The sequence below is a fragment of the Pyrus communis genome, chromosome 2, assembly GCF_963583255.1.
Source record: "Pyrus communis chromosome 2, drPyrComm1.1, whole genome shotgun sequence".
Taxonomy (NCBI): domain Eukaryota; kingdom Viridiplantae; phylum Streptophyta; class Magnoliopsida; order Rosales; family Rosaceae; genus Pyrus; species Pyrus communis.
In genome coordinates this window covers 1167501-1180671 of record NC_084804.1, presented here as the reverse complement: position 1 = coordinate 1180671, position 13171 = coordinate 1167501, and the positions used below count along the sequence as shown (strand labels likewise).

The 13171-nt window shown below is 37.1% G+C and overlaps 2 protein-coding genes across 2 annotated transcripts in view; both read right to left on the bottom strand.

Moving 5' to 3' along the window:
• Window positions 1-126: 126 nt before the first annotated feature.
• LOC137725380 (calcium permeable stress-gated cation channel 1-like) lies at window positions 127-5090 on the bottom strand. Its single transcript, XM_068464041.1, has 12 exons — window positions 4758-5090; window positions 3838-4177; window positions 3452-3607; window positions 3076-3211; window positions 2728-2829; window positions 2496-2618; window positions 2320-2400; window positions 1889-2229; window positions 1557-1802; window positions 1106-1430; window positions 767-1000; window positions 127-679 (listed from the first exon to the last, which is right to left on the bottom strand). The coding sequence occupies exons 2-12, from the start codon at window positions 4149-4151 to the stop codon at window positions 419-421; spliced, it is 2319 nt and encodes a 772-aa protein (XP_068320142.1). The 5' UTR covers window positions 4152-4177; window positions 4758-5090; the 3' UTR covers window positions 127-418.
• A 3902-nt stretch (window positions 5091-8992) lies between these two features.
• The window catches only part of LOC137722193 (lysM domain receptor-like kinase 3), an 8523-nt gene continuing 4344 nt past the window's right edge, over window positions 8993-13171 (bottom strand). Inside the window, exons 2-12 of the mRNA XM_068461160.1 lie at window positions 11462-11495; window positions 11364-11371; window positions 11094-11258; window positions 10764-10996; window positions 10483-10572; window positions 10258-10354; window positions 10025-10176; window positions 9853-9944; window positions 9443-9581; window positions 9249-9347; window positions 8993-9160 (exon numbers count right to left, since the gene is read on the bottom strand). Coding sequence (XP_068317261.1) covers window positions 8993-9160; window positions 9249-9347; window positions 9443-9581; window positions 9853-9944; window positions 10025-10176; window positions 10258-10354; window positions 10483-10572; window positions 10764-10996; window positions 11094-11258; window positions 11364-11371; window positions 11462-11495 — 1277 coding nt within the window. The remainder of the gene's footprint in view (window positions 9161-9248; window positions 9348-9442; window positions 9582-9852; window positions 9945-10024; window positions 10177-10257; window positions 10355-10482; window positions 10573-10763; window positions 10997-11093; window positions 11259-11363; window positions 11372-11461; window positions 11496-13171) is intronic.

The following is a 13171-nucleotide window of genomic DNA, read 5'->3' as shown; positions in this document are numbered from 1 at the left end:
TCTATTCCTTTTCTTTCCTGAAGAACGAGTGAAAATTTTGAACGAATGTTGAGGGTGGTGAGCAAAAATATTTCCGTTTTATTCGTGTTTTAGTTGTGGGTTTTATTTGCCGGGGTGAATCGCAAGTTATATAAAGAAAATGCTTACTTCCACTATATGATATTTCAACTAAGATATGTCAATATACAAACCATTTCAAAAATCAATATTTCACAAACTACACAATTACATTGTCCTTCCGTCTTCTGGTTCGTCTTCTTCCTTTGCACAACGAGCAACAAAAACTCAGAACTCTCTCTGTCCGCCCTCCTCGTGCATCGTTGTCAGCTCATTTGATTTACAACGCCATTATCTTCCACTTATACAGACACTCTACCAGTCAAATTTACAGCTGAAATCTACACTTCCAACTTGGAATTCAAGGCCGTGCAAGTTCTTCAACATCAAGCAAAGACGGCGAGGATCCACCCGTCATTCTGCTAGGCACTGGGGTGTTCCTCCGGGATTGCCGTTTTGTAGGTACAATCACGCTCTCAGATTCATCCTTTCCAAACGATTCATGGTCTTCCTCCTCGTCACACTCCTGGAAAACCGGATGAATATATGCACTCTGAAGATAGCCTTTTAAATTCAAGTTCGGTTCTCTTGCACGTTCCAGTGTATCTTTCATCATTGCTTCCTAAACCCCGAAAAACAAAGAATTAAACGATGATGATAATTTTGATGAGTAGATTAGAAAGAGGCAACAAGTGGAATCCCTACATACCTGTAATGGGTATGTCGTGAATGCAGGTTCGAAACGACCTTTGCAATAACTACGGAACCATAAGGTCAGTACTGGAAGTGCAATGAGAAACGGCGTTGACGAAGCAGCTTTTTTTGTACTCAACAGCCCAAACAAGAGGAGTTGTGAGATAATCAATGCAGTTATAATACGACCATGGACATCAGGCCAGAATGCTGCAGCGCTCTCGTACTCCTGGTTATAGACATTTATGATCTGCATATGAAGCATAAAAATAAAAAAAATACAGAGGTTAAAAATATCCTACAACAAAAGATATAATTAGTAGAACGGAAGTATAATTTGATGCCGACTTTTTACCTGATGACGGAAAACAACATAAGCCAGGCCAAAGAAAATGATTATGAACGGAAGTAAGGTTGGTGTCACCGTAGCATACACAAGGCCGAGCAAGAAATATAACTGAATTTGAGGCTCTCCAGTGTTGAAACCAATACTCCCTGGATCCATGGCCTCCTCCCTATCCTTGTCAGTCTTCACCAGGAAGAAATTCTTCAAGTGGTATATTATCAGCGGTTTCAACATCAAAATCTCTGCAGCTATACCGGCCCATCCGTCAACCATTATATACGTGATAAAGAAAGTTGCTTTCATTGGGATAGCAACACCAATTGTTTGTGGAATGCTGCGAAAATAAAATAAAAACTTAATTTTCATGATCTGAGGCAATATATTAAAACAGCTTTCTTTATCACATAGCCAAAATAAGAAAAGGTGAACAACATATTTAAAAAAAGCAAGAATTAAGTACTCAGTTGCTGATTGGTGAATGAAAGAATCTAGCTGTTCAAACGCAGTTCCAGTAATAATGCTCCCAAGGAATACATTCACCAGCGAGAAGAGATAGTATCTGGATGCTGCTCTCCGTTCAAGAGAAGACAGAGATGTATAGCCCTCAAATTTTGCCATCATCATCAATATGGTTGGTAGAAAAATTAGAAATAACTTCAGTGCAATTCCAGGTAGAAAACCTGCAATGACTGACTTAATGAATTTCCTGCATATAAAGCAGGATGATATTAGTAATCAGGAACAACGAAAACTAGATACTCGGCTAAAAAGTTCGAGGATGAAACAACTCACACTTCTACAATGGGCTTTAGGAATGGAGCTGCTTTCTCGAGTCCCTCGAGGCTTGCAAAAGATTGTACAATTGCAATGGGAATCATGAAAAAGAAGGTGAGAAAAAAGAACGCAACGCCCATAATAAGCCTCTTAACTGTGAGTTTTACATATGGAACTGCCAGGTTTGGCCAATACACATCACGTGGCTCGGGAGCCCACTCCGTTAACCAAATAGTTGGGTTTCTGGATTGCTGAGTTTGTGCACAAACAGCGGCACCCCATCGAGTTTTAAAGGAAACAAAGGCGGCTGGCATGATAGACTTTGGATCATGAGTGACCCTCTCTTTTTCTTCAACTATCTGAGAAAAAAAATAAGAAAAATGCATTCAAATGAACCAAGATCCTGGGGAAATAGAGATTCAACTAGGAACTCAAGGAATTGTACTTACTTGATTTGTCAATTTGTCAATCTCAGCTTCATAGTACTCAATTGCGTCAACCTTTTTTCCCCAAAGCCCAAGACAACCAGTCTGATAGTAACATATAAGGGTTAAATCAGAAATTAATAAGCAACTTTAAACACTGGAAACATTTTAGTTCTTCAGCACGAGCGCATTTTAAGTACCTTCGTTAAGGGCCTTGTTGCAGTTTCACTTCTAGAAAGTTTATTTCGAAAGTAGACAAGCCAGTTCGACATCTTCTTCTTCTTCTTTAGCAATGTCGCAAGTGAGTTGGCATCATATACCACCTGCATGTAACATATTTCCCTCTTCAAATAAATATCTCTTCGAAGTCTATTATTAACACTAAGCTAAATTTATATTGCATGAGCATGTTCTCTTATTTAAGAAACAAACCTGATGTGTAAGATAGTGATCTGGATGATTGACCAGAAAAAAGTGCTCCACAAGCTCACTTGTAGATTCGTCTGCATCTGGTGGAACATTCCGGACAAGGACCTGCGAAAAACCAAAGAAATTAGTTTGGTACACGAGCACGGGGTTACAGAGTTGTTTTATCCTCTCTTTTTGTATCACTACAAATATTCCAAGTTCACTGTATCAATCAATTATTCCAAGAAAGGAAATCAAAGCCGCCACGTAACCTCCAATGTTTGAAATATGAAAGTAGTACCACATTACTAAGTCCGAAAATGTTTGCAAGTACAATAATCTGAAGTATACGGAGCACACAATCAATCTCACCGTAAACTGATCTGGTCGGCGTTTTTCTGTTGCAAGAAAATGCAGCCTCATATTGGCAACTTTCTCATACTCCTTCAGCAGCACATAGCATGTCCAAATGGTAAAGATATAAGCCATCACTATATGACTCCAGAATCTGTGAAATACAGTCACATTTTTATTTCTCTTATATTTTAATATTTTTAAAAAAAAAAAAAAAAGGATGAGTATACTACAGAAAAAAAATAAAAATAAAACAATTAAATGCTAATACGATAGAATTTATTCTGTTGTCCAAATATCCAAAAGGACCATGTGTTTTACAGAAATGGCACAGTTCTAATTATCATACACATCTAAAAATGACAATTTAAGATGGATAAGGGGGAATTCCAACCTTTGCGATTTATCTGGGACGTTTGATATCGAGAACTTATCAATGTCACTTGAAGTAACATTATTTGACTTTTCCATTTCCAAAGTGCTATTCGTATAGTTGACTGGTACCAAAACGGCCCATGCAAGGAATACTATAGGAACAAAGATTTTAAGCCTACAAGAAAAAAAGGGAATAGGGCAACAAACATCAGCTAACAAATTATATTTACAAGGGGAAATTTGGGCATGAGTGCTTAGTTAAAGCAGAACAAGTTTATGTGAAGGGAAAGCAAGGAATCGTATAAGAAAGACAAGTGAAACGTAAAATTAGTATAAGATCACTGCAAAGCCTACGAAGTAAGTACATGATGAAAGAACAAAAAAGAACAAGAAAAACAAGCATACCCTATCAAGTATATCCGCAAGTAAACTGCAGAATCCAATCCTGCATGATCAATAAGCTCTGGTTCTGGCATCCTCAGCGCAGCGGGCATCCAATCGAGAAACCTCAAGTACGACCTGAAGTCCAGATTGACAAACTTGCGCACAAACGCGCCAGAATGAGTGGGACTCTCCCTTAGTCCCTTCAAATACCATTTTGGAAAGTAGACCCTATCGTTGAAGGGTTGAAGCCTAAGAAAGGCAAACACTAAAAAGAAAACGAGCGCGCTGAGAATATTGATGCCTGCTCCAACCCCTAAATCTCCAAGCGTAGCCATTTATCCACAACCAACAACGCAATAACCTGTAACGAGTATGACCACAGAGAAATGGAAACCATGAACACAATTTCTCACAACCATGTAACCACTGGACCATGAAATTGCAAAGCAATCCAATCCAGCCAAAATGGTAACAATTTATTCTACTCTGAAAACTATGCATATGCTACCAAAAACATTTTTACCAATAAAAGGCTACAATATTATAAGAACAAACTTCCGTCTTTTGTTTGGGTTATATAGTCTCTGAATCAAACACCAGCAGTCCCTCAATTGGAAAACAGTTTACCATATTTTCCAGAAAAAGTGATCAATTCTAAAGTTTTAAAACAACTGCAAACAAGTTAGAAACAAATTAATTAAATAATTATTCGATGTGAACTATGAAATTACACCATACTTGTTTTTAGAAAATTAAAAATTTCACATAGCTGCAGAAAATTCTATACAATTACTAACAGACACAGGCATAAAAACCCAAATTATAAAAAAAATTAATAAAAATTAAGCAGGTTTAAGGCTAATACTGAGACTTAACTTCACAATTTGGCTGATAAACCACCCTAAAGTTGAATAAATAATGACAAAGGAAAGAAAACAAACCAGGGTTTTCTTGGATCGGGGAAGTTGAATGGGAAAGTGATCGAGTTGATTCAAATTCCAATCAAAGAAAGCATAATTCTTTCTTTCTGTCCTTTTTCTCTCTCCTTCCAAGGAAATCCAGAACTCACGCTAATGTGAATGTGCTTCCACTGTGCAAAGTCTGCAACTTTGAATCACAGCCACTGAGAGAATTAACAAATAAGTGGCGAATCAAACTCCAGCAATCGCACTCCGGGCACAGTAGAAATTGCAATAAAACAGTGGGATGTCGTTTTCGTGGAAGTGCAAATTACAGAGAGAGAGAGAGAGAGAGAGTTGGGGGAGGGAGAGAGAGAGAGAGAGAGGAGGAGGAGGGTGGTGGTTTTTGCGGGTTTTGGTTGGGGTCAGTTTTAATTTATACCGTATGGTTTTCTGGATTTAGTCAAAATTAGTCTTGATAAACAACGCCGTGTACTTACCCTTCGATGTCGGCAAGGCGTGTGCGGACAGTGGGGATGTCCAACGGCTACTTTTATGTGAGTGTCTGGACTGTACGATGGCGATGGCGGGTTCACGCGCGGTTTGGTGGGGGTGGAGAGCACGGGCCAATTGGATTGGGAAGTGGTTGGGGCTGTTCAGCTCCCACCAAAATTGAGTAGGTTGGAGATTAGTGATTGGTATGGGTAAGGTAGGGTTGCCCATTTACGGGTATCTGTCGCTTTCGCGGAGGTATGAGATTTTCATACTGATTTTATGTCAGACTTCTTTTTTACTTATAAGTAAAATATTTTAGATTTGATTCTTACTGAAGATGAATTTAAATCATATTATTGTTAGCTCATTAAGACTAAACTCACCCCTCCTCTTAATGTAGATAATATCATTTGTTTAAAAAAAAATTAATATTAATTGATCTTATTCGATGTAAAATTTATCCTAATCATTATCTCAAAAATTTTCTTATTAGCGACACAGTATTATGTATCCGTCCTATGCTATATTTTTCTTTCTCAAGCTAAATGTATTTGGTTTGACGGCCACGCCACTTTTGGTATTACCAATTTAGCTAGAGTTACATGGTAATTAATTTAACGTTTTGGTTGTTCAGGATTTTACAAGCATTGCTTAAGGTCATGTTTGATTGTTGTGATTCAGACATTGTTGTATGAGTGAATTTTGTACGTTTCAGTTTTGTACTTTTAGATTTGTTGCTCTTTTTCAATCGGATGATGTGTAAATTCGAACTTTTAGAGGATAAGATTCGATTTAGACCTCAATTAAGTTTCTTTTCAATATTAGAAAGAGAAATACGACTAAAAATAGAGAGTGCAAGAGAATTCATGTAAACTCTGTACTACATATTTTTATTTTGAGTGAAAATAATAAAATATATATTAAGAAATGCTAAAGAAACTCTCTCAAATGGGAAATTTTTAGTTGTGATGGAAATATAAGTGGTACACCACGTGTTTTAATAAGAGTGGTAAGAAATTCTATTTTTTAAGTTATTAACTTTTTAGCACACATATCCCACCATTTGTATAGTGACACGTGATGTACCACCTTGTGTACCGATCACACTGAAAAATCTCTTTTCTCAAAGTGAAATTTTTCACAGACTCTCAGTCACCTCATGTTTTTAGTACAATGTTTTATAATGTTGGAATGTAAATTGTGTCAAAAATATAAGGTGACGAATAGTCTATTGGGAATCTCATATTTGGAAGAGTTTCTTTAGCGTTGCCCAATTTATGAGAAAAAGAAACAAAAAGAGAAGTGGTCAGCGATGAATGAGAGACACAAAAGGAGAAGTGGTTGACGGGGATTTGTTTTTGGGGGAAAGGGATCATTTTCAGATCCCTTCCTCCTAATCCATCAAATTACAGAATCAGTGTCATTGAAATTTGATTCAACGGCTACAAATAAAGATTCATTTTAAAAGTTATAATACCTTCAATCATTTGATCAATTTTTAACGATACGAATATTTTGATTTGATGAACTATGAAAAAAAGGATTCGGAAATGATCCCTTCCGTTTTTGGAAAGGTAAACTTTAGGAGGGAGTATGATGTGTCGTGAGCGTGTGAATTGAGCGTTTGCTACTCGCCGATTAGATTAAGACAGGCTGCAACGGGAACTATATTCTCACATGGTTGTGGGTCTTGGTATGTGACAGATTTAGAGGACGTGGACAAATGGAATTATTTTTTACATGGGCCCCAAAAATGTCACAATCAGAGAAATAAAAAATAAAAAATGTCACAATCACACCAAAGATCTAAAAGGATATGATATTTGTGGTAACGCACGATTTTATTTGTTGGTATATTAAAATATCAATAATTATGACGTTTTGGTTTTGGATCTTAGTCTAAAATGTCATAAAGTAATATCTTCAGGATAATGGAGCTTGTGATTTTCTTACTTATTTGGGGGAGAAAATGTATATTTTCTTTGGATGTAGGGCAGGAAATTTTTAAAGTTTCTTAGTGGAATACACGTAATCAACAATAATGCTCAAGAGATTTGAACTCGATAGTTTGAAAATCATCTTTTACGGCGGGGGTATTCAATTCAGATTTCAAGAGGTTTTTTTTTTTTTTAATAATTTTAGAGATATTCAATTAGGATTTCAAGCGAGTTTTTGAAATTCAACAAGTATTTAATTAAAAATTTTAAGATAATTTGTTAAAATTTTTAGAAATATAAGTGTATTCAATTATGATTTCAAAGAAATTTATAATATTCAAAGTGCACTCAATTAGAAATTTATTTTAAAGACTTTAAAAAGTTTAGGAATTTGAGGGACTAGAGAGGTCTCGTGGTATATTTTAAGAATTCACAAAATCTCACCTCCTTCCCTGAAAATTTGAGGAAATCGAATCAAAATTTTATATGGAATCTCTACAAATCAATGAAACTCCATCAAAATTCATGAATTTATAAATCCATTAAAGTCATTCAAAATCTCAATTGAATAGACGAGGAACATTTTTTCTAGTTAAATTTTATTGTTTCGTATAAAACTTATAGTTGTAAGAAGCATGTGGTCTTTTTAGTTAATTTTCTTAGTTTACGTCAAAAATGAGCATGTGAAAAATATGCGATCATATGTTAGGCGACACAACCTTATTTTAAAAAATGATCATGTAATTTTCACGATACAAAAATTGAGCTAATTTGATTGATGACCATGTAATTTTCAAGGCGGACATTCGAAGATTAACATGTCAATTAACACTAAATTTAACACCATATATAATCAATTGATTTGATTCCAAAGTTGCAAATTTTGGACTGAATGGTCGGGAACAGCATTGGGTTCAATATTATATATATATATATATATTAATAGAATACGATTCTTGCATTTGCTTTGCTTAATTTAGTCATCCATTTGACATTTTATACAAGGCAAAATTACAAATGGAGCATTGTAAATCATTGTGAGACATTTTTGACAAGAAAGTAAGGTTTTCTTTTGGCCGGTCCAAGAAAGCATGCGTACAATATTATCCAGCTTTCAATTTTGATTCTGTGTTGCCGCATTAAACAGTTTTGCCACGTTATGTAGAATGAGTTGTTTCTTTGTGTGTAAATCATATTATAATGTGACATGTATAAAAAAATAACTCGTTAAAATAGTGAAAAGCATGTAGGAAACATGCATACGATGCATGCCATGCTATGGATGTATGGCAGCTTATGCAGTTTCTGGACCTCCCAGTTTGAGATTAATGTCAAACAATTTGAGATTTGTGCGGTTCCCCACGTCAACCTACAGCCTAAAAGTAGGTGGTCGACTACTAATTGCATTAAGGCCTTTTTCAGATAGAACCTCGTACGGTCTCACACTTTTAGAATTTTCCTTCCTGTTTTAATATCATACGATGTATGCAACCGATCGAAGAAAGGACGAAGCACCAGTAGTACGTTATTATGGCCGAACATGAAATTTTATCAAACGGAAACATATACACAACGAACATGATGGGCTAAAGATCAATGGGGTCGAAGCAAAATGTTGACATTTATATGAAGTAATATACAATGCCGTTTTTCGATGTTATTCTGCAGTTAGGAGTCTGCATAATGCACCCCCATTATACAAAACAAGAGATGAAATCATCTGGTGCGAATGCTTATTTACAGATACTGCAGATGCTTGGCAATCCGAAAGAAGAAGAATTAGGACTTTTGTTCTTCTGAAGTCACCTTGTCTAGGCATGTCTATCAAGCGTGATGTTCTATGTACTACCTCCCTGACATTAGATTGACTAGATCAGCTTCATTGTCATAAATTGAACCGACATCCCAGTCCTCGTTCGACGATGTAAGTGTCATCAACGCAACCACAATCGATCTCATGCTCGGCCTCAGTTGAGGGTTTTCTTGTGTGCAAGCTTGGGCAAGTTGTGCCATCTGCAACAGAAAAGCCAGCATTGCATTACTTATGAGAAATAGGATTGGTCATAGATTAGGATCTTAGGGTTTAGGGATGGAATTTTACCTTACAGATTGAGTCAAGAGGACAATCATCGCCGAGTCTGGGGTCGACAAGTTTACCAAGATCTTCTCTGGGATCCGACCGATTAAGAACATTTTCGAACTGCATCACATTAAGTACGTTTTCTTGTCAGTCAAGTTATGGAAACCGTTTATATGGGGTTTTACTTACTGGAAAGCAGAGGAGGAAAAAACTACCAAATCAACCAGTCCCTTTGATTCAGCAACATATTCATTTGTCCTGACAACAGCTTCTTTAGCAGATATTAGTTCAAAAAGAACGACACCAAAGGCGTAAACATCTATCTTTGGAGAAAGATCGCCGTATTGAGCATACCTAGATAATCAATCATGTCACTTAATAGGGTAAAAGTTAAAATAAAATTGAGTAGACGTGAGATTATCTCAATGCGAGAATCTCTCGTATATGTCGAGGTGCAAATTACTTGTGTATCGTTCAGATTATCAAGATAAATAGGGCTAATATTCACATCAGTGAACAAAGGTAATCTTGTCCAAAACATTGACGGAGACGGAGACATAATAAGCGCCATCCAATAACGATGAACGAAATGATGAAAAATAAAAGATGGAGAATAATTGCATACTCTGGAGCCATGTATCCGAATGTGCCTACAAGACGAGTCTGCAATGAAGCACTTCCATATTCAGACAGTTTTGTGAGCCCGAAATCAGCAACCTGCGTGAAAATTTAATGTTACATATACATCATATAGAACAATTTCATAGCCTGCATAACAGTAAAGGCATTTTTAGAACCTTAGCACGAAAGTTTTTGTCTATTAAGATGTTCGCGGACTTGATGTCACGGTGAATGTAGACTGGAACTGTATGTTCATGGATGTATTCGAGTCCTCGAGCTGAATCCAAGGCTATTTGCATCCTTGTTGACCACGGCAATGGATCTAGACCTGAGAGAAAAAGCTGTGATATCAGAAAGAGGAATGGAAATTAGATGCTCTACAGACAGATGCATCATCTATCTTTCTCACCTGAAGAGCCACGCAAATGTTGGCTCAAGTTACCATTCTCAATGTACTCGTAGACCAGAAATAAAGAGTCCTCGACGCAATATCCAATCAACCGCACCTGCACAAAAACGAAATATTAATGCATGATATTGATCAAAGCACTTCAATCCAAGTTGGATTAAGGCCTCAGATAAAACAAATTCAATTTTTCGGTATCATGATACTGTCATGGGGAAGGCAGAATACCAGGTTCAAGTGATGAACGTGTGTTAAAACTTTCAGTTCAGCCAGGAACTCTTTTGTTGCTTGCATATCCATCCTTTTGATCGCTGCTTTCTGCTCGATAGCAGGAGAAAAGAGTCAGCCACTCGATTTCGCGCACTAGTGTCAGGTCAGATGACAAGCACTTAATAGTTACAACTTCAGTGATCAGTAGTTCAAGAATTTTTCCTCGTATCTAAATAATTATTTGAATATGAAGCTCATAGGAAACTTTGTGGATGGAACGTAGAAGCAAGAGCACAAACCTCGCCTCTAAGTTCTGCGTAGTAAACAGATCCAAATCCGCCTTGGCCAATCTTATTAGAAATGTTGAAGTTGCTAGTCGCCTTAGCAAGCTCTTCATATGAAAACTCCACTGATTTGTCCACGGTTATGCCTATAAGGCCAGGAGAAGAAGCACCAACTAGAGCAAACGAATCCAAAGTTTTCTCTGAAGTATGTCCAGAAACTAAAACCGCAGGACAAAAACTACCAATTACTCAAAAAGTGAGACAACCATATGAAAATCTCCGGTTGAAATACATTTTTTCGTGTCAGTACTGCTACAAATAAGAGACATTGAAATGAAAATTTACCATGTGCACGTTGAATATACCGGTCTTCAAGAGAAGCTGCAGAAAGAGCTGGTGCCTCCTCAACCACCTTCTTTCTATAATGCCAAATATACAAAAGAAGTGCCAAAGTAAGAGCCGCAGAAGCGCCCGCGACACATATGCCAGCGATTGCTCCACCCGCGATACCTGCTCAAATGTCATCACAATGGAAGGCAGTAGACATCAAAACAATGCCGATTTTGAAGTTTAAGAGAGATATCATTGAAGCAGTATAATCGTAAAAGCTCCTACCAGCTGCACTGCAAAGAAGGACAAACATAGAATGAGATAAAATATCTAGACAACTCCAAAAGAAAATTACCGAACATGTCAATGTGCATAGAGTTTACCTCAACTTCAACGGTGGGAAACTCCCATTTTGATCTGCAAAATAAACAGCCGAAATTTAGTGACAAAGGCAGCAAACAGTCTCCGTCGCGTGCCGGTAAGATAGAAACTAAACTTATTATTCAGCAATTAATTTGCGTGATTAAGGATTATAGACTTGTAAATAATGTTGCACTATGTAGCTTAACAGAAGTATTGAATTTCGTTTTGGCTTAATTCATATAATTAAGGAGCAGCATTCTAACAGTACAGGCGCTGATGTAGAACAGATGACGAAGTGGACTTGAGAGGCGCAAAACTAGCAGATAAATCCAATCATCACAGATTTAGAATCGGAGCTCCGATTTGGGCTGTAATATATCATTTCAAAGAGAATCGCTGCGAGTCAAAATTTGTTGTGACGTACTGACATAGGAGCATTTACTAGGTTAAAAATGAATTTTAAGTTTAGAAAATATTTTTGGAACTTTGTTTCCAATATTTGGTTCTTTAAAATTGTCATTTAAGTTCATTTCGAATGTTACGCTGAGTCATTTATCGATACGTGACAATGACATAGACACATTATTGATGCTATTGAATGGACGTCCGTTTCAAAGCCGGATTAATGAATGAATACTAAACGCGCGTAATGTGTATATGAGCATCTTTGGACTTGGGATTGTTGAGAATCAATGTCAATTGTAGGTGAAGTAGGTGGATGTTGTAGGTGAAGTAAGTGTGTGAGGTTGGTGAAGTAAGTGTGTGAGGTTGGTGAAGTAAGTGGAGGTTGTAGGTGAAGTAGGTGGATGTTGTAGGTGAAGTAAGTGTGTGGTGTAACTTTCATTTGGTTTGCTATAAATACCCAAGTCCTCAAACATTGTATATCATCCAAGGAGAAACAAAGCCTAGAGCTAAATAAGAAAAGTTTTGCTAATTAGTTTGTTTTGTGAGCTTTCTTTAAGAGTGTGCTCTATTTTCTTCTTCTTGGGATCATTAGAGTTATCTTGGATACTCTTCTTATTCAACAATTGGTATCAGAGCCAAGTCGGTCAGGGATCGTTCTTGGTAGAGCATTGGTTGTAAAGTCTCTTGAAATTTCGAGTATGCTATGTGGTTGCAGTTTTGACTGATCTTCCACATCAGAAAATATTTCTTGAGATTATTGCTGGGGTTATCACAAACCTTGAGAGGGAGCTTCTTTGTGTCGAGAGTAGTGTATTACTCTGCCCGGTAGTCACTCAAGCTTGTTCGGTGTAGTCAAAGTCTTGCCGATACGATGGGTGATCTTCAAGTTGTTGGAGGAATCAAGAAACTCAACAACCAAAACTATAACACGTGGGCAACGTGTATAGAGTCTTACCTTCAAGGTCAAGACTTGTGGGAGGTTGTCGGTGGTAGTGAAGTTACACAACCGGCAGCGGAAAATGTTAACGGCGTCTTGCGGAAGTGGAAAATTAAAGTAGGCAAATCAATGTTTGCCTTAAAGACCACAATAGAAGAAGAAATGTTGGAGCACATTCGGGATGCTAAAACGCCAAATGAAGCATGGGACACTTTTGTTACACTCTTTTCGAAGAGGAACGATACAAAATTGCTTCTCGAGAATGAGCTGTTATCGATGGTACAACGCGACATGACGATTGCCCAGTACTTTCACAAGGTGAAGTCAATATGCCGCGAAATTTCAGAATTAGATCCAACAGCTCCTATTGGGGAAACCAGGATGAAGA

What these genes read in the sequence shown, in the direction of transcription:
- LOC137725380 (XM_068464041.1), bottom strand. Translation starts at nt 4,151, where the DNA reads ATGGCTACGCTTGGAGATTTAGGGGTTGGAGCAGGCATCAATATTCTC. An exon ending in TTGACAAATTGACAAATCAA is followed by an intron (nt 2,230 to 2,319) that starts GTAAGTACAATT and finishes TTTTTTTCTCAG; the next exon opens with ATAGTTGAAGAAAAAGAGAG. An exon ending in TCACGACATACCCATTACAG is followed by an intron (nt 680 to 766) that starts GTATGTAGGGAT and finishes TTCGGGGTTTAG; the next exon opens with GAAGCAATGATGAAAGATAC.